The sequence below is a fragment of the Penicillium rubens genome (genome assembly GCF_028828025.1).
Source record: "Penicillium rubens strain IBT 27055 chromosome Unknown utg000003l_segment0_segment0, whole genome shotgun sequence".
NCBI classification, from domain to species: Eukaryota; Fungi; Ascomycota; class Eurotiomycetes; order Eurotiales; family Aspergillaceae; genus Penicillium; species Penicillium rubens.
In genome coordinates, this window is record NW_026890601.1 from 323606 (window position 1) to 343284 (window position 19679).

Consider the following 19679-nt stretch of genomic DNA (forward strand, 5'->3'; position numbering starts at 1 on the left):
CGCCCCAAGAAAAAGTCCGGCATTCCCTTGGACAACATCTTTCACGCACCCCAAACGACATTTCCCATAGCCGGATACCGCGTCAGGCGGAGCAATAGATCATCCTTCGGTTTAATGACGGACAGCATACCTGTTTCGTCTCGCCGCGGCCGGCCAGATTCCGCCTCGAACCCCACCTTGAAAGTAGACAGGAATAGTGCCGTGACTTCAAGCACCTCATCCGACGCTAAGTGTCTCCCGGGGCAGAGGGTACCGCCCCCTCCAAATGTTCGGCTGGCCGATGGATGGACTTGATTTGGCGCCGCCTTCAGAAACCTCTCCGGATCGAAGGTCGTCGCATCCGGACCCCAAATCTTGGGATCAGAGTGGATGGCGGTCGCAGGGATTTGCACTAGGGAGCCTTTGGTGAGCAAGTACGTGCCATCCAGCCATACATCATCGTGCACAAGGAGTGTACTGGTAGATGCCCCCACATAACGGAGGATCTCTTGGAAGGTTGACAGAAAGAGCGGACACCGCTCCCGTATCGAGGCTACATCCAAATATTTCTTGCGGATACCATCGGTGCTGACTGAGTCCCGAGCGACACCATCCAGTTCTTCGCGGATTTGAGTAAGCAGATCGGCACGCTGGAGAATGTGGGAGATGGTCCAGAACGTGACCGGGACCGTATTCAGGAGGAAGGCGCTAAAAATCCCCAAGTAATATCGCGCGAGGTAGTCGCTGCCCCGATTGTGCTGATGTGCGATCTCTTCGACCTGTCGCAAGAGCTCACAGGTCTCTCCACGAGCGATAAATTCCCCTTGTACAAAGCGGTGGAAGGCCTGCACTAGCCGACGGCGGGCTCTCGCTGGGCCTGACGCTGTCAGCTCCGGGAATATCCCCATGGTCAAGCCTTTCAGTCCGCTCTCAAACACCCTAGTTATATATTTCAGTTTGAACATTCTTGAATCTTCTTCTGACCCGGTTTCCGTGGGGGAATGGCCGTACCAAAAGTCCTGCATAAGACTCGGATCTTGTGCGAATGGATTATTGGGCCCAAAAACGGCTTTGGCGGTACACATGGTGATCGTCTCTCGCAGCCAACCCTCGAGTCTGATGGTGACCGGGCCATTGCTGGCGAGAGTGTTCAGCTGAATAACCATCTCCTGCATCATGCCCGTAAAAATCTCGAGGAGGGGAGCTGCCCCGCGCTCGAGCAAACTGTGCTCCGCGGTCCTTGTGTCTCGTCGTAACGATCCGGTCTCATTGGGGTTTCGCAACAGCTCGGCCAGGTCGTTCTTGTGGAAAGAAAACAGTTTACCCATGACAACCGTCAGGAAGGGGGGTTGCTGTCGATGACCTTCTGACGCCGATTGATCTGGGAAATGAGCGCGGGCGAGGTAACCACATACACTTTCTGAAGTCCCAGGAACACCGTGAGGATGGGTAAATTGGTTTGCTCCCTATCAGATTGTTGTCGGTTAATTGGGAGTCCGACTGGTTCCATCATTGACTCACCTCAACATGCGATAGTAGGACACACCATAGCGGAAGAGCCCTAGAGCATGTCCAACGATGGGAATCCGACTATAGACGATTGGAGGCTCTGAGGTGGTAATCTTGCACTTTCTCACTTCCAGCAGTCTCAGCACGCCGTAGAGTATAATGGATAGCACTAGCAGTGGGATCAAGTTCATATTGGCGACCCAAATGTTATCTTCATTGAATGAATAAGGTGATAAGGCAGCAAGATCAACAAAATCAGTATTGGATTAGAAGCCGCGTCGAGGCAATCATAAGTGCTATGGAAATCAACTTATATTTTCTACTCCGATTTTACGGTCGTAGCTAGGTTACTTGATAGAGTAAAAGCTTGGTCGGAGCCAATACGTCGAACAATCGGCGACTGCACCCATGGTATGTATGTTTACTACACTTTCCAAAGCTCACTCGCCAAAACCCCCATCAGACTTTTTGCAGCCATCCACTGGTCAAGGTGAATGCCCGACCATGCTATACAGTACATTCGTCTTACATGCTGAAATATGGGAGATATTCCCACTATTTCTACCGGGTTAGGTTGTACATTTCATCCCAGCCGAGGGTGGACGGGGGTACTGTATGTACAATGTCTGCCCCAAGTAGCTGGAATGCTCAAGGCTGCCGTTTTAGAGCGCACAGATTAATCTCCCGGTCAGCCCTTTAGTGGGGCTAAATAGTAGCGAGCATGGGGCTGGAATCAGTGGTGTCGGACGTTCTAGCCAGATTCCTTACGAGATTAGTAACGATGGACTTCTTTTAGGGTGGGTAAAAGTACTTGGCTGTGAGCCAGCGGAATTTTGCCGACGGACACGCGCCGAAATTGAGACAGACCCCTGTTGGCTTTCAAGGTGGGTGTACACTTTCGTAATGCACCTTTTCCAATTGAGTAATCGTATCCTAGTATACGGTGAATTGTGAGTGCCACTGCACTGCCTGCATCCCATGGGCTGTCCAAGATTAGCATATAATCCGCCATCAGAACTGCTTGTAGATGTGCGCTCCTATGGCTTTCTCGCAGATCTGTCCGATGCTTTCGATGTTCTCTTGTTTATCTCTCAAAATTGGAAGCGCTTGGAGCTTCCCGGTATTATTGTCGGTGTTCCTAATATTGTTTGTCACAACAATTCTACACGTGCCCCGCACTTCTACAGGGTTGCGAGTCATCCATGGCATCTTCCTGTGCCTTTTGACATATTCACTTCAGCAAGCGTTTTTTCAGCTATGCGAAAACTATCACTGGCGTGCAGCTGCTGCGCCACTACTATGGATCCAATGTCTGAGTGCTTCCGAGTTGATACTGGTCACCAACACGGACTTCAGCGACATCCGTGCTCTTGGGAGGGGCTCCCTAGTGATACGAAGTATAGCCCTGCTCTGGAATCTGCGCCGCGTTGGAACAAAGTGGAGGGTTGCATGTAGCGGAGTCGATGCAGGGGCCAAAGATCCACCGAAAGGACGGTTTCCCTTTATCTTAAAACGGCTGTTAACCACATTCTTGGCGTACATCGTCATTGATGCCATGGTATCAGCGCCAACCCTAGACTCCAGTCTCGTGGGGCCACGGAAACAAACCCTCATGCATCCGTTCGATCTCTCATTGGAGGATATTATCTTTCGTGTCATTGGCACGGCTGCATTTTGGGCCAGCACGTACCTTGTCAATTTGGTGATGTCCAACACTGTCGCCATTTTCTGCGTTGCAACGGGGATCAGCTCGACCCAAAACTGCCCTCCCCTGTACGGTCCATTGAGCGAGGCTTACAGCATTCGCCATTTTTGGGGGTACGCAATCCTACAGGATTTACAAATCCCCTCATCTAAAGAGAGCCTACTGATAAGATCCGCCTAGGGTAACGTGGCATCAATGCCTGCGGCGCGGTCTCACGGGCCACGCAGAACTTATCACCAGGCTAACACCGATATTCTCGGAGTCGAAGATGGTTTCTCGATATATGCGCCTGTCTGTCGCATTCTTGATATCAGGACTCATCCATCATAGCTCCGATCTCGCCATGGGAATTCCCCGAGCCGAGGCGGGCTCCCTCCGCTTTTTCCTCCTACAACCGCTGGGAATCATGCTTGAGGATGGAGTTCAAATGCTTACCGGCAGCATTCTGAGCACATCTCATTTAGGCCGAGTCCGCACGCGTCAGATCATAGGCTATGCGTGGGTCATGGTCTTTCTCGTGTGGACTACCCCAACTTGGTTCTACCCACAGCAAAGAACGGGTTTGGACCCCACAGACCTGCTTCCATTTCATTTGATCCAGCCAGTACTAGTCCACATCAGGAATCATTGAGGAGAAGTCAGACTGTTAGGACGTTGCGTAATTTTCGAGAAAACGGTCGAATTCTCGTATTGGGCAAATGAGAGAAGTGGGCCGGTGGGCCGGGGGGGCCGGGCCGTGCCTCAAGCATTCTAATATTGTATCTTGTTGGAATAAAACACAAAAACCACGGTTAATGTGTATAGCCTAATGGAGGCCATATCCCGGTTTGACATATATTTTTCTTTTTTAAAAAATAATTATAAAAAACAATTGTGGATTTCAATCGAATAAAAAAAAAAATTTCTTAATTGATTATAATACATTCGACCTTTTATGATTTTTTAAAGATATAAAAGTTTTACGAACTGTGGTACTGTATTGCAAAACGTAGGGGTCTAATAAATGGTGTTCGATGCTCGATATTTCTATATCGGCTCTGCTTCCAATTTCCAAGGTTATATGGAGCCTCGACTGCATGACTTAATTTACAAACATGGCGGATTAGGATTACCGAGGTAATAAATCTACGGGTATGCCGGTGTAGGCAAGAATGTGGAAAATTGAATGAATCCGAGTGCGGCTGGACCCCCCTTTTTGGGGCGAATCTATACGAATCCTTTCACAGGATCTACCATTTACCATACTAGGTGTTCATATTGGCGAAAGACTCGATTGGGCAGGAAGGCAACCACTTCATCTTCAACACTGTCTGTAATACTGGTACAAATCGGGACGGAGTTTTTCTGTTTTTCTTCTCAGTGACCAATACAAGACTCAAAATATCGTAACAATGGCCTGGACATTCTTCCTCTATCAGCCTATATTACAGGAATAACTATATTCACCCACTTAGCAGCGTATATGTTCCTTTGAGGTTCCATTATAAGTCATTCTGGACGGTAGCTTCGCCATCCAAAGCGCACGTTTACGAGTAATATAGCAAATTCTTGCTTTCTAGTTCATTTTCACCACAACTAGCCTCGCAAGGCTCGCACAATCCGGCTCGTCGTGTAATCATGACATTGGTAGTCTGCATGTTCAATTATTTGCCTGACTTTGTCCACCTGTGTCAATATCTCAAATATATCCTCCTGGTCGCGGTTGGCGCGTTCGTCTTCGAGAAATTGAGCTATGCCTGCTTCACGGACTCCCAGGAACCTCCCAAGCTCCCATCATCATTCCCCCTGGTAGGGCATCTGATTGGTATGCTGAGAAAACATACCCAGTACTTCGATGACCTCTAGTCAGTTCTCCAACTCAGCCCTCTCCCTCACGACTGGTGCATCTTGCCGAAATGTTGCTCTTTTCCTCCACAAGCCAAAATATTCTAATGGTACTCAATCAGCAAACAAAATGGGATGCCAATTGCCAGCTTACCCATCCTCGGCGGCAAGATATACGTGATCTGGGATACTGCGCTCGTCCAAGCCGGATTGCGGGCAAGAACCATGTCATTCGACGCGATCATGTTGCAGCATGCGCAGGGCCTTCTCGGTCTGCACGATGAATCTGTTATGATTGCTCGCGATGGCTTGCTGACTGATTTGATGAACGTCACGAAACCGCTGCTTTTGGGGAGCGGACTGGCGACCATCAATATGTCGGTGCTGAACCATGCGGCGGAGACGCTAAATGAGATCCTTGCTGCAGATGATACGCTTGAGATTCCGGATCTCTACCACTGGATTCAGACAATGGGGACACTGGCGACTACCGAAGCATTGTATGGCGCGGTAAATCCTCTGCACGGTAATCGAAGATTGGTAGAGGATGTCTGGTGAGTTGGGAACCTTTACCTGATGCATGTGAATTACTAAAGCCCCTTTGCTAATGACTCCATGATTGTCTCATGGGCAAATTCAGGTTGTTTGAAAGTGGACTACGGACCCTGGGATTAAATTTCTTTCCCCGAGTGATCGCCGGACGTGCATATCACGCCCGAGAGCGTCTTCTGGATGCTATTTCCCCTCTCTTCTCTCCCTCTCCACCATTGGACGGTCTCCCCGAGTTGACTTGCCGCAGAGCACAGGTGATTCGCAGCAAGGGGATCCGCGACTCGCGCGAGATCGCCCGTATCGAACTGGCTCTGCTGCACGGTGCTACGGTGAACACCATCCCCACCCTGTTTTGGACGGTGGCTCATACCTTTGCTCGACCCGATTTGGTGGCTCGTCTCCGCGCTGAGATCCTGCCCCTTGTGAGCTTTCTTCCTCGCGGGGGAGCAGCCGAGGAGGGGGGTGAAGCTCAAGCACAAGCTCGAACACAAGCACAAATCTCACTGAAAGACCTCGAGACCACCTGCCCGCTACTGCTATCCACCTACCGCGAGGTAATCCGGCTATCTAACCAAGCGATGTCCACGCGTCAAGTGATGGAGAACACGACGGTGACGGACGGGGGAGGTCGCACGTACTTTCTGCGGGCCGGGTGCTCTGTCGTGATGCCCGCCACGGGGCATATGGGGGGCGACGTCTGGGGCGCCAACAAGAACGACTTCGGCCCGGAGCGATTCCTCGATTGGCACGACCACAAGGCCAGTCGGGATCGACGTCTCGTCTACATGCCCTTTGGCGGGGGGAGGCATTTATGTCCCGGGCGAAACCTAGCAAAAGCTGAGATTTTGGGCATCGTCGCTATGCTCCTCCTGTCCTTTGAAATGGAGGATGGCGCGTGCCCCGCCGAGCAGCAGCAGCCGATAAACGTTCCAACGTTAGAGCCGGCGAGGCTAGGACAAGGTGTTGGTAAGCCGGTTTATCTCAAGGCTGGAGGTGCGCTTCCTGTGCGGCTTAAGGCGAGGAAGGGGTTGCAGAGGATTAGTTGGAAGATTGTTGCGTAGGTTCATGATAGATATGGTTCTATCACTGAGTTAACAGCTGCTGGTTACTCTATTTCTATGCTTGTCATAATTGAAATTGAAATGGGCTTGAGGTATCAAACTGCAGATTAATTAAGTGGTTCGCTACGACAAATATGCTACACTAAATTCGTTGACACTATGCTGCTACAGGATTCAAGTGAGTACGATTTCCAAGCGCACTCACAGAGCAACAGATGTCAGACCGTGAGAATAGTGACGCGAGATCTCCTGTCCCGCAGACTTTGATTGGAGCCAGCGTATACCAGGCTGGTCTTAGACAAGGCTGCCTGTATGTAGTATATATGCTGTCCAGTCGTTAAAGAATGCCGCCTAGTACTCTCCATGGAGCAAATTTCAGTATACTCGAGACCGCCATGAACACCAGCGGTGCATTAGGTAGCTAGCAGCGTATCCGTCCATCTCGTTAGTGAGATATTGATGAGGCGGTTAGTGAGTTCTCTAACTAGCGTTGCTGATTCGCATAGGCACGGTAGAACGCAATTTAGGGTCTCGGACTTTAGCCACACGTTACGTCTCTATCCTAGAGATTATCAGAATCGTATATGCAGGGGTTCTTAGGTCATGGGAAACTATACTTTCCAGGGCCTAGGCCGCACACACATGGGATATCCTTCCTTCTACCCACAACTTGTACACGTCTCCCTATGCATTGGCCACATTGGTACCAAAATAGTACGGTATGGTTTTCTCACGTTTCGACCTTGTATCAATACGCCAAGCACCGAAGTGGGTATTGTAGAATTCGGGCTGAATATGTGGAGCTATCTTTACTACCGGGTACGTCTTAGTGGGCCGAGTCTTATGCGCAACGGATTACACCGAGAAAGTCGTTTTAGAGGGTTTTTGGGGCCCACAAACCCGGGGGCCAGTAGACCCCCCGCGCAAGAACCTAAGTAGCTCCACCTACATTCCCGCATTAGTCGGCCCTCTAGACCTTCCGACGAGCCTGCTTGCCTCGTTCTAGTTGGAGAGCCGTTTCATTTGTCCCTCGGCCCTCTTGCCGATTGGGACTCCGAGACCATTTACGTAACATTCATCCTGCAATCAATAGTAATTTACAAAAAAAAGAAATAGTTATCAGGAAACAATGCTCGTAATATATCAGACTAACTGGAGTAGTCCATCGCCAGGACATGAGCGTTGAGAACGGCAGGAACCCACATTCGCGCGGAAAGGTATACGGTATTTGGTAGATGCCCAACAATCCTCAGCCATTCAATGATAATTGTCAAAAGCCGACAGCCCAGCTCCCAGCTAAGTCAAATTACTCATACATATCTCAACCCCCCGGAAGCATCTGTCTGTCAGCCAAAATTCAGCACCGCAGGTAGTAACAGGAGACAAGATGAGAAGACTTCACGTAACCCCAAGTGTTGAACCTTTTTCGATTGCAACAACGGTGAGCTTGAAGAATTACCGTCGAACCTCGCGCAAAAACAGCCGACTCGCGCACTCTACAAGTTCGAAGAGAGTCACCTGGGGGCGGACTTGCGATCATCAATCCTGGCTGCGCACCCTTTTTTGGTCTACTCCAGTGGTTATTGCTCCAATGCTGGCTCTATCATGCTTTCTTGCGCTGGCCGGGTATGATGGATCTCTCTTCAAACTATTTGCAGCAGTTCTCAAAGACGGACTTCTGCCCGTTCTACATACTCATGGTCCTAGGATCACACTCCGGGCTATGGCCGCAATTATATTCTGGCTTGCTTTTCAGGCTGTGCTATACCACTATCTACCAGGTCCAACCAATACGGGCCAGCGTACTCCAGCCGGTCATCTGTTAACATATCGGATGAACGGTCTCCTGGCGTGGGTAATAACTCACGTTGCCTTCATCGCCCTATGTTACTTGGACCTTCTAGACCCGGCATTTATTCCGCGTAATTGGGAGGGAATGTTTGCTGCCATGAATCTTGCTGGGTTTGGTCTTTCTTTATTAGCGTACCTCAAGGCATACCTGATGCCTACGCACCCAGAGGATCGGAAGTTTAGCGGTGAGCTCGCTCTCCAAGATTCCCCTTGTGTCATTGGCTCCTGTTTGCAGTCTAACTATTCTCCCAGGCTGTGCTCTCTATGACTTCTACATGGGCATCGAACTAAATCCCAGGATTGGGGATAACTTTGACCTCAAACTTTATACCAATGGAAGACCTGGTCTGATCGCATGGACATTGGTGTCAGTTTTCTTGTTTTACCGTGATTCTTTAACTCCTGCTAAAAATGTTTCCAGAGACTTGTCTAACATTGCATACCACTATCAAATCCATCGTCACACCAGTCCATCTCTGATCTTAGTAACCATTCTTCATGGTATCTATGTGCTCGACTTCTTCATCAACGAAGCCTGGTATCTCCGCACAATCGACATCGCCCACGATCACTACGGCTTCTATCTCGCCTGGGGCTGCCTCACCTGGGTCCCGTCTATGTACACATTACAGACCCAATTCCTCGGCCTTTACCCCACATCAGCGTCTCCGGTCTTTCTAATCCTCATCTTCAGCATTGGAATTGCGGGTTATGCATTGTTCCGATCCGTCAACGACCAGAAAGATCGCGTGCGGCGTTCCGACGGGAAAGCCCTGGTGTGGGGCAAACCCGCCGAGTTCATCGTCGCGAAGTACAAGACGTCGGATGGTGCTGAGCACCAGAGTCTCTTGCTGTGCAGCGGCTGGTGGGGCTGGTCACGTCATGCAAATTATGTCGGGGACTTGATGCTGAGCTTTTCTATGTGTGCGCTCGTCCACACCACGTCGCTCTTGGTCTGGTTCTACATTATATTCATGGCGGTATTGCTCGTGCATCGGTGCCTCCGGGACGAGGAGCGAGGGCAGGCAAAGTATGGGGTTTTCTGGGAGGAGTATTGCCGGAGGGTCCCTTGGCGACTGGTGCCGGGCATTTGGTGAGGTCCTAGTAGGCCCAGCAGCGTCGTAGCACCTAGGTAGAATATGAGACGAGAACGGGGCCAGTATAACGAAGAAAGCCTGTTGGAGCCTGGTCATGTGACCTAGGTGGCTGCCTGTTTTGTCAGGCTAGTAATGCCTGCCTGCTTGTTTGTCTCCTTCCTGTCTCTCTTAGTCTTCTTCTCTTCTCTCTCTCTTCCTCCCCCAGTCTTCTGTTAGGCAGTGAATACAGTCATTCCGCTCTCCTTGTTCTCGTTGCCGCCCTCGAAGCCCTAGCGCCTCGTGTTATCTCTAAGAAGACTTATATCTGTTGACATGCAATGCATGCAGGGTATGCGTTTGTCTCTGTGTGAGCATTTGCCTAGCTCGTCTCCTTTGTCATGTCGCCGGCTTATATACCGGCTCGCTTCTATAGATGCAACATCACCTCTCTTCTTCTTCACGATTTTCGATCGATATCTCTTCCTTCGTAGCCTCAACAGGTTACGAGCCCTCTCTCTTTTTCCGCTTTGCTAGATTCATCAAGATCTAATCGTTCATCTGACGAGATTTTCGCGAGAGATTTTCATGGTGGAGAATAGCAAAAGGCTATATCTCACTTCTTTTCCAAAGTTGCCGCTGTGTGAGAATCCAAAATCGAAAGACGCCTGCGTGCGAAGCCGCCGCTGTGCAGCAATTTCCAAAACCACCTGTGTACAAACCCGCCTGTGTGCGACAAAATTCAAATGGGTGTTATACAGTGTCTTTCATTAAGGACTGTCTTCATCTTCCATCTTTATCTTCATTAATTTTCATTAGTTACAGTGGCTGAATCCTTTTCCTCTGCTGCCATGCAGCTTGACGACAGTCGCGACTGGCATTCGAAGCGAGACTGATATGACAGCCAGACTGATGCCTGGTTTGTCACGTGTCAGGCCTCCATTGTTTGCTAGCTAGTGAGTATATTAGCTAGCCTCTGTCAGTCAGATCATCAATCTCTTCCTTCTTTCTCTCTCTCTCCTTCTGGTCTTTGCCGGATCAGAGACGCTGTCGTTGACGACAAGAGTGTGAATCTTCCTGAGATAGGAAGCTTCAATCTGTACAAACTCACGCCGCCGCTCAAAGAGCGAGCAGATCTCGACATCTGGATTGACTCCGAGCCCTAAAGCTTCCCAATTTGATCAACAAAGACATACCCTGGCTTATGCTCCGCGATCCAAATGCAGATAAATGGCATACTCTCTCACTGCAAGTGAGAACATGGCTTTCTAGCAGCGTCGACTACACTTTCATGCCCTCTTCTTTCTCTTCAAGATGCCGGTAATGTTACTTGGGAAATCCAGATCCATTGCTGCTTGGATTTAGCTAACATGATTCATAGGCCCCCAGCAAACGCCGACCCCCGTACCGAGGATGACCCCCCGCTCCCGCCTGCAAACTGGCTCGGTATCCTTGATCGTTTAACTGAGCGCTGGGGTTGGGCTGATACTCTTGCCCTCCTCGCCGTCGTCCTCGTGTTCTCTTGGGTCTGGCGGCTATCACATGGCATGGCCGCATCAATCTCTACCACTATCGTCAACAGCGGTATGATAAACTGCACCTCTAGACTACTATATATATAATGCAATTCATACATTATGTCATTACCAAGCCTCATGTGTTGCTCTGTGCTTGGGTTACAGTATATGCTACGAAGTTATCAAGACAGAAAGAGCATGGGATCATGAATGCTCGAGGGATGTCGGCTTGATTAGCCTAGGTTTTGTTGGCGGTGGAACCCTAGGCTATACTAAGATCTACAACGTCAGCGGCAAATGGCTCAGTAGTGCTGGTAGTAAATAATTGTAAGCAAACGTCATTTGATCTAGAGAACCGCTGTCTCAACACACATCTCTTCGGAATATCCATTCGGTTTTCAGATCTTCCCTAGTACGCCGAATACGCTTGCTGGTAACTGGCTACTATGGTTCCTAACCTCAGGTCTTTTTCATAGTATCCAGGGCTACCTTGGGTACTGCTAGGCTCTACTTTTGATTTATATAAGAGGTCCCGTGCAAGTCTACAGGTATAACCAGCTGCCGGGACGGTCAGCCTCAATTGCAGATACACTGAATCGGTTGCTGCCACGGGAGCGCCACATAAAACCCGAAAGAATGTGTAACCTCACAGACCTAGTAAAACCCCCGGGTACAAGTCTCTTATCATTGGACATGACTCCCAGAAGGTTTGCTTGTGGAGTTTTCCTTTTACCAATATCAGACCCTATAGTTAATGTACATGAAACGACAAACCACAACAGTCGTAGGGTAGTACTTCATCTCATTTTTTATTCTTCATTTTTATTCATTCAAATTTCTCTTCCCTTACTTGAGAGTCACCTAGCAGCAATATTTTGAGATTGAATCTCATTCTGGATGATCTAGCTATCATCCACACTCAAACCCCAAATAGAGGCAAGACAAATTCGGTGCTGATAAGGATCGGCCTCATGATCCATAGTATTCACCTGATCATGAAATGAGAAGAGATCAACAAAAAATCGTTCCCTTTCCTCACTCAGCCTAAAGCCACGCGATCTTTTACAACATCCGCATTGTAGAGTGCAGTGGCCCACACCAAGTGTCCCGGCTGAACTATTTGCACGTTGAGCATCAAGACAACATCCACAATCACGACCACAACACCCGCCTCTAGACTTGCAGTCTTCAACAAGAATTGGATGCATGTACCACAAAGGATTGGATCTCCATAACTCAAATGCCCGTTGCAGGGGCCCGGAACTACCAATGATCCAACCACGGGTATGCCACCAGCCTCGTGTCAGCATCCAATTCTCTTGGTAGAGTGTGCTCATCTCGTCCTCAAAGCTTGGAAGGCCACGGCGCCAGAAACTCGGACTATTCTTCACTTTGTGCCGTAAATCAATCTCCGTTTGACAATTCTTTCGCAGCTCCCCTTCGTAGTAGAGTAGGTTGGCAAAGCCGTCACAATCATGGACCTTTGACTCTTTTTGGTAGAGATTGTACCGAAACACTTGGAGATTCCTGGTACATCCTTCTCGCTCTAAACGAGCTTCTTCTGGTGTTTTTCCCCCGGTAAAGATAGCATCTTGGGGTCCGATAGCTCGTCGCCCTTTCCAGAGCTGGAAAGGGTATGCGTACAATCACAACAGGCCATGGCAGCGCAAGGACGTCCGGCGGTTCGATTAGAAAGATTTGAATCTTCAAGAGCCTTGAATTCTCGCCGAAAAGCGTAAATAATCTGTAAGGTTTCAAAGAATATGCGAAATGGCACGTCGTCTTTAACGGAAACCCACAGCTAGCTCAACGTACGCCTCATTATGACGCCACGCAATTCTTGAGAACTCTATTTGAACCGATGTCGAGTATCATAATGCTAAGCTTGCTTTACAGCATGCGTACCTTGAAACAAGTCCGCTAGTCTGTATCTCCTCCGGAAGTTTAGTATAAAACTGCTTTTGGGATCAATATAACACGATATGCAAAACACAATATCTCCCCAGAATTCTTCTGAGATATGTTCTTTCTTTGCAAGAAGTATCCGCCGAGGAATCGCCTGGAGGCTAAGGCGATCAATACATGTGATTTGTCCGAACAATATTCCAAGTAACTGGTTCGGCATCTTGGCTCTACCATCTCACGTTGACTGACCTGGGCTACCCCGAAGTTGATCAATATCATCGGTCACTTGCAGACAGAAGGCCATGATGACCCGGGCGAGGTGATGCATATTGCTTCTACTGTCGATTTTCCATGGCCCGTACTCAGTCATCCTCAAGAAGAACTCTGGCCTGTCGTATCTCCTTGGATTGAATCGCCCTTGCAGGTAATCGAGGTATTCCTGATCATAGTTGGCAATGGTTAAGTAAATCTCATCTCTCGCCTGTGAGACGATGATGCGCCTGTAAGGGCTGGTTAGCATGGGAAACTTTCAATGGGAAATTCCCGTTTAGCTTACCGTTCGAGGGGGCATTGCCGGGAGTTGACATCACTCATGATCCATGCAACCAATTCTGCAGGTTCTTGCCACAGAACTTCGGGATGTTGCTCACGGTCCCTGATCATTGCCTTTACCTCCACGACGGCATACACTTCCAAGGTATGGGGTGCAACGAGATAACCGTCCGTGTATTCAATCAATCGGTTATTACCGAAAGACACCGCATTAAACGGTCTCCGGTCAGAGCTCCATCGACAGGCCACGGATGGAATACGCACTGTGAGCGTCTTGAGAAGGTTCATCAACGATTCGTTCACGATTTGCTCGTCCGCCATTCGGCTTGGCACGACGTAATCTACATCGGCCGCGGCTGTAAGAATGGTCGGGACGCTTGTCACTGTAGAAGCGACGCTCACTCCTGAGCCTTGGGCGTGCCCAGGCCCCACGCTTGTGTGACTCGCGCCGAATGGAGAGCCAGGGACCCATACGGCGCGGGATGGTCGGAATACTGGTCCAGCGGATTGGTGGGATGTCCCTGGAGTAATATTAAGCACCTCTGTTGAGGCTATGAAGGAGGTGAAAGATGGAGAAGAAGTGAGTGAGGTGATGAATCTATGGAAAGGAGGCTGCATAAATAGCCTCCGAGAATGACAAACATGACAAACCAGCCCTGGAGGACTAGGATTCTCCTGGGTTCCGACGTGTGTCTCATATAGCCTGAGCTCGTTGAAACCAAGCTGTATCGTGACATACTGTCGGCACAGCGATATTTCTGCTGATACGGTGACCTAGTCCTGATTAGGTTACGTGGGTCTTGGCAGTCAGTTTTCAATACGAGTGCCACTTTCTATGGTACTGCCTTACTAAAAGGCACAGCCCCCGAACATCTCCAGCCGCAGAGTACATCTGCCATCGGCCTACACCTGCACTCCCTACCTAGGTACCTACCTAGGTAGGTACTAAAGATGAACTTAGTCAGCAAGCCCCAAGTCAAAGGGGGGGCCCTTACGTTGTACGACGTGGAAGGGGGAGAGGAAGGGGGAGCGGAAGGCGGACTTATTGATGTATTTGTATTTAATTCTTTTGTGTCAAAAATGGTGTCAAAAATGGTGTCAAAAATGGTGCCAAAAACGGTGCCAAAAACGGTGTCAAAAACGGTGTCAAAAAATGAAGCTATTCACAGTGTAGGACTTGGTTTATCTCCGATAATTTGCCTGCGGAATTTTCACTGTGGGGTTGCTCGGATAATACTAATAAACTGGCCCTATATAGGTCATGTGATTTACGAATAGCTTCATAATCGGATTAAAAAGGGGCCGGAGGGGTGGTCAGGCCGATCGCAGAAGTACTCTGTGGCAGGAGGTGTTCGGGGGCTGTGTTTTTTACTAAGCCAATACCATACAAAGTGGCACTCGTATTGAAAACTGACTGGACTCACCACTAGCGCCGTATTAGCAGAAATATCGCCTTGCCGACAGTATGTCACAGCTGTATCTAACGAACTCTTTCTGCAATGGGATCTTCGACGGGGGACCGATCGATCGGTATTATGTCTGATCGGAGCACTGGTTGCCACTATACTTAGAAAAAGTCGTATTATCTCTCCACGAGCAATAGGAGTATAATCCGAGAGGAGGGGTTATATTGAACCACGCACGAGGAAGCAAAAGGATAAAAGAGCGCTAAACTTGAATCGATATAGTAAACCAAAAAGCGATACAATTAGTATACCTTTCCGATATGGTGTAGTGGCTAACATCGCCGTCTCTCACACGGCAGCCGGGGGTTCGATTCCCCCTATCGGAGTTTTCTTTTTGCTTTTAACGGGCTATATTCAAGCTGTTGTACTCAGACGCTACTAAGATATTGCGCGTTGAGAATTCTCCAGAGAATCATATAGAGAATGGCACAAGTCCGCGGAAATGCATACGTCAACACACCCCGACTGGTCTGGTCTAGTCTGTCCAGTGTAATCCAAGCACCCCTTGAAGATCTCCAGGACCGCCCTCTATGCGAACACACATACGAAGAATCCTCATAAGTACAGAGATGGATGAATGATCAGACAGAGAGAAGACGAACATTGCACAGCGTAGCCTGCCTGTCTCGCTTGCCCCGGTCTATGAACCCATATAATCTACATCTTCATGTTACGCCTTGAAAAACAATGTCGCGGGCAGCTTCTCTTATTATTTGCTTAATTGCGGACCTAGGCACGCAATTGAATGTGAACACTGCACTATTATTCTCAATCAAGACAAACTCTTACTGCTCACTGAGTTCAACGCCTCAAATTCAACAGCACCGGAACGGGTGGACAAATGTCCAATAATGTGTTGTTCTGGTGAGCTAAACCAGAACAGTGAGTCTATATCTGACCCTGCAGCCCATCTCACATCATATTTTCCACTCTCGTTCCTCTGAATGGGAACCCGGGCAATCAATGGATGATCCTGTGGGGACCACCATCGAATAGCAGGCAATGTATTCGTGATAGTGTTAATCAAGAGTTGTGGTGTTGAAGGATGCCAAGCAACCTGTCGAACCGGTTGCTCGTGAACTAGAGCCGATGCAAGTGTTGGGGTGCCCTCTAGTGACCAAATCCAAACGACATTCTGCCGTGCAGTGTCAACAGTCGCAAGGAGAAGACCATCCGGACTGAAGGTCATTGTCAAGACGCCCCGTGGCGGCCCTGCTGATTCTGGGCTCATGCTCCATGCAGATGAGGAGGATGTCTCTACATATTCAGCGTCCCCCGCCGCACTGGTGTATCGCTCGCGCCAAATACTGGAACATTGCTGGTCTGTTTGGAAGACATGTGAGAGTGTTGTTGCGGAAGAGAACTACCGGAATGGGGATTAGCAAAATGCCGCACATATTTAGAAGACAACTCACCGTTCGAGTTCGGAGCAAGTCAATATTCCCGTTGACTTTGCCCACGGCCAATATTTCAGAAAGGCCCTGGTTGGTAGCAGGGCTCCATTCAATCTGTTTCACTCCTAGGTCGAAGGCATCGTCCACACCAGATGGTCCGGAATATGTCCTGAAAAGTTGACCGTCCGCTGTGAACACCAGAACCTTTGTGCCTGCACTAGCGATATCCCAGATGGCAATCCATTTCCCATCCGGGCTCCATTTTAACCCTTGTGCATCAATGGTTGGAAGTACCGTCCTGTTCACAAGCTCGTAAGACCGTGGCTCGTGGACAGTAAGTAGATCCGAAGTCTCTGGCTTCAGCAAAATGGCGAGTTGCCTGGTTTGTGGGCGATACCCAAAGCCGAAATGATGGGCAAACTTTGGTGTTTTGATGACTGAGCTGCGCCCCGTCTCCAATGAGTGGACACTAAGTTTGGTGTTCCATGCATGAAGTACAAGAACTTCATTCTCATCAGCGCCAAAATCAGCGGCTAATGACCCTGGCTCGAGGTTTTCAATTTCGGCGAATATTTCAAGGGGAGTCAGCTGCCAGACCGAGATTCGGCTGTCGTTTGCAGACAGGAGTCGCCGCTGAGAGGCACTCTCACCAGCCGACGCGACAGAAGGTCTTTCCACATTGGAGTATTTGAGTGACTTGAGAGGAGTCTCTTTGATCCTTGCGATCTGTACTTCTTTGTTTTCTGAGGCTACATCCGAGTGAAGAACCAGACCCTTTCCACTCACGTGGGCGGCATATAGCCCATCCTCCGACAGGCAGAGATTTAACGGGGCTAACGCACAGTCAGAGTTAGTTAGATAGATGGTTCTGTGGACTATCAATGGACTTACCTCCTGGTCCTGTTGACGCGTCCATTGTTGGTGGTTGAGAGATGGTAGTTGTGATTGTTCAAAAAGGAACTACGACAAATTCCTGATATCAACACATTAGCTTCACTATATCAACCCTGTTCAACACGCGCCAGTGCATGTATATTTTCAAATCTCGATTCTCATTGCAAGACTTCAGGACTTACTTGGTCGCCGCCGGGGCATTCATATCAGATTATGTAATTGACACGTGAGTCCAAGGGTCCGCCTGGGCAATTTCCAAGGGGTCGCCTATGTAGGCAGTTGAGGTAGTCAATTTGCTCTTGAATAGGAAAAAAGAATAACTATGACGATGTAATCTATGAAATATCAGATGTAAAACCAATTTCTCCAGTAACACCGGCTCAACGCGCTCGCAGCTTCCAATTTCAGGGCTAATCTCAACCACGATAAGATAAAGCGGATAATGGTAATTCCGGCTGAGATACGGTGCTTTTCGCAAAAGTTGTTCCTCCATTGGGATGCGACAGGCTGCGATCATTGACCATAACCGCCTTTCTTCGCTTCCAAGTGTCAACATAGGTATCTTAAAGCCTTTCAGCCCTTTGCTGGGCCGATTTTGTCGACACTTTTCCAGATCCCACCTCTCAAAAATGGCCTCTGAAACAAGCCCACCGAGGAGCGCTGAGCAAACCTCCGCGGGTGCGCCTCAGCCTAAGGAGAAGCTCTTCGGAAGGAAGTTCTATGAAAGCATTGGCAGTCCAAAATATGTCGTCGCCCCAATGGTCGACAGATCCGAGTTCGTGAGTTCTCCATCCAAACAGCAACATCTGCAGACCAATGTTAACGTTTCCCAAAGGCGTGGCGCATGCTCACTCGATCCTTCATGCCACCAGACGACCCGAAGCCTTTACTCGCATACAGCCCGATGTTCCATGCACGTCTATTCGGCGAACAAGAGAATGTCCGGACCAAACATTTTCAGCCTACCCGAAAGGCTATCGGAGGTAGCAAGGATGAATTGTTCCTTGATGGAAACCCCGCGATTGACCGACCACTTTTCGTTCAATTTTGCACAAATAATCCGGATGAGTTCTTGGAGGCTGCGCGCCATGTGGCACCTCACTGCGACGCCGTTGATCTGAACCTTGGGTGCCCGCAGGGTATCGCGAAAAAGGGACATTACGGAGCTTTCCTCCAAGAGGACTGGGACTTGATTTATCGACTCGTTAATCGGTTGCACACTGAACTCTCCATCCCTGTCACGGTGAAATTCCGTATTCAGGAGACCAAGGAGAAGACCTTGGAATACGCTAAAATGATCCTGTCCGCCGGGGCTAGCATCATCGCTGTACATGGACGCAGGCGGGAACAGAAGGGTCACAACACTGGTATCGCAGACTGGAGCTACATCCGCTATCTACGAGACAATCTACCGGCGGATACGGTGATTTTTGCCAATGGAAACATTCTTAACTACGGCGACATCGACACCTGCCTTGAGGCGACTGGTGCCGACGCCGTGATGAGCGCAGAAGGAAATTTATCAGACCCGTCCATATTCAGCAAGCCACCTCCACCCGGTGCGGAAGGGAGAGAATACTGGCGCGGGCGGGATGGAAAGGGTGGTTACCGAATCGACGCTGTCCTACGACGATACCTTGATATTATCTATAAATATGTTCTCGAACAGCCGGTTCCAGAAAGGAAGCCACTCTATCTTCCATCCGACCCAGTTGATGAGTTCGCAGATACCAATGATGCCGAAACTACCGGCCACGAGGAGGGCCCGCTCAAGAAAAAGCAAAAGCGCAGCAAGGCCGAGAAGGGTAAGAAGTGTCACTCTGCTAGCCTCGGTTTCATGCAGGGTCACCTCTTCCAAGTCCTGCGGCCGATGGTTGCAACGCATACCAACGTTCGAGATGCTCTCGCGACATCAAAACCGGGCGATATGGCCGCTTTTGAGCACACACTGACTCTCCTCGAGGAGGCCATCAAAGGTGGACTTCAGGAGTACGAGGCCTCTCCCGAGAAGTTCGAAACCCAGCCGGATGAGACCTTGAAAGGATCTAAAGCAGTGATTGCGGAATATGGAAGGCCTTGGTGGATTTGCCAGCCTCATGTCCGTCCTCTTCCCGAAGAGGCATTTGAAACTGGAGCGATGCGTGAAAAGGGCACAAAGCCTCCACCCAAGAACGAGAACGAAGAGAAGAATACGTCTAAGGAGACTGAGACCCCTTCTGATGGCACTGTCACGCCAGGCGATGGTGCTGCTATCAATGCCTCCCATCTCACCCCCGATCCCCTTGTGAGTGGATAGGAATGTGAATATTTGTTGCATCAGTTTCTTTGCCTTCAGTTACCATTTATCACAAGTGTAGAAACTCCCTAGACCGAGAGTTTGTTTGCTTAGCGTGTTAT

At 49.4% G+C, this 19679-nt stretch overlaps 9 protein-coding genes across 9 annotated transcripts; 5 read left to right on the plus strand and 4 right to left on the minus strand.

The window, feature by feature from the left end:
- Positions 1-41: 41 nt before the first annotated feature.
- N7525_006320 (cytochrome P450) lies at positions 42-1307 on the minus strand (the record flags this gene model as incomplete). Its single annotated transcript, XM_061213690.1, has 1 exon — positions 42-1307. One exon carries the CDS (start codon positions 1305-1307, stop codon positions 42-44), a length of 1266 nt encoding a protein of 421 aa, XP_061068121.1.
- Positions 1308-1315: 8 nt separating this feature from the next.
- On the minus strand, positions 1316-1679 carry N7525_006321 (uncharacterized protein; the record flags this gene model as incomplete). The annotated part of the gene is made up of 2 exons (XM_002569150.2): positions 1316-1445; positions 1501-1679. The coding sequence occupies 2 exons, from the start codon at positions 1677-1679 to the stop codon at positions 1316-1318; spliced, it is 309 nt and encodes a 102-aa protein (XP_002569196.2).
- Positions 1680-2466: 787 nt separating this feature from the next.
- On the plus strand, positions 2467-3824 carry N7525_006322 (wax synthase family protein; the record flags this gene model as incomplete). The annotated part of the gene is made up of 3 exons (XM_061213691.1): positions 2467-2608; positions 2772-3306; positions 3374-3824. 3 exons carry the CDS (start codon positions 2467-2469, stop codon positions 3822-3824), a joined length of 1128 nt encoding a protein of 375 aa, XP_061068122.1.
- A 986-nt stretch (positions 3825-4810) lies between these two features.
- Positions 4811-6630, plus strand: N7525_006323 (cytochrome P450; the record flags this gene model as incomplete). Its single annotated transcript, XM_002569148.2, has 3 exons — positions 4811-5037; positions 5140-5571; positions 5658-6630. 3 exons carry the CDS (start codon positions 4811-4813, stop codon positions 6628-6630), a joined length of 1632 nt encoding a protein of 543 aa, XP_002569194.2.
- A 1723-nt stretch (positions 6631-8353) lies between these two features.
- On the plus strand, positions 8354-9578 carry N7525_006324 (uncharacterized protein; the record flags this gene model as incomplete). Its single annotated transcript, XM_061213692.1, has 2 exons — positions 8354-8666; positions 8734-9578. The coding sequence occupies 2 exons, from the start codon at positions 8354-8356 to the stop codon at positions 9576-9578; spliced, it is 1158 nt and encodes a 385-aa protein (XP_061068123.1).
- Positions 9579-10924: 1346 nt separating this feature from the next.
- Positions 10925-11396, plus strand: N7525_006325 (AMP-dependent synthetase/ligase; the record flags this gene model as incomplete). Its single annotated transcript, XM_061213693.1, has 2 exons — positions 10925-11138; positions 11206-11396. 2 exons carry the CDS (start codon positions 10925-10927, stop codon positions 11394-11396), a joined length of 405 nt encoding a protein of 134 aa, XP_061068124.1.
- A 1830-nt stretch (positions 11397-13226) lies between these two features.
- On the minus strand, positions 13227-13849 carry N7525_006326 (uncharacterized protein; the record flags this gene model as incomplete). Its single annotated transcript, XM_061213694.1, has 2 exons — positions 13227-13485; positions 13533-13849. Coding segments are annotated over 2 exons (576 nt in total), but the record flags the coding sequence as incomplete, so codon positions are not given.
- Positions 13850-15766: 1917 nt separating this feature from the next.
- On the minus strand, positions 15767-17304 carry N7525_006327 (WD40 repeat domain-containing protein; the record flags this gene model as incomplete). The annotated part of the gene is made up of 3 exons (XM_002569145.2): positions 15767-16357; positions 16410-17221; positions 17280-17304. The coding sequence occupies 3 exons, from the start codon at positions 17302-17304 to the stop codon at positions 15767-15769; spliced, it is 1428 nt and encodes a 475-aa protein (XP_002569191.2).
- Positions 17305-17779: 475 nt separating this feature from the next.
- On the plus strand, positions 17780-19578 carry N7525_006328 (tRNA-dihydrouridine synthase family protein; the record flags this gene model as incomplete). Its single annotated transcript, XM_002569144.2, has 2 exons — positions 17780-18061; positions 18118-19578. 2 exons carry the CDS (start codon positions 17780-17782, stop codon positions 19576-19578), a joined length of 1743 nt encoding a protein of 580 aa, XP_002569190.2.
- Between the last annotated feature and the right edge of the window lie 101 nt (positions 19579-19679).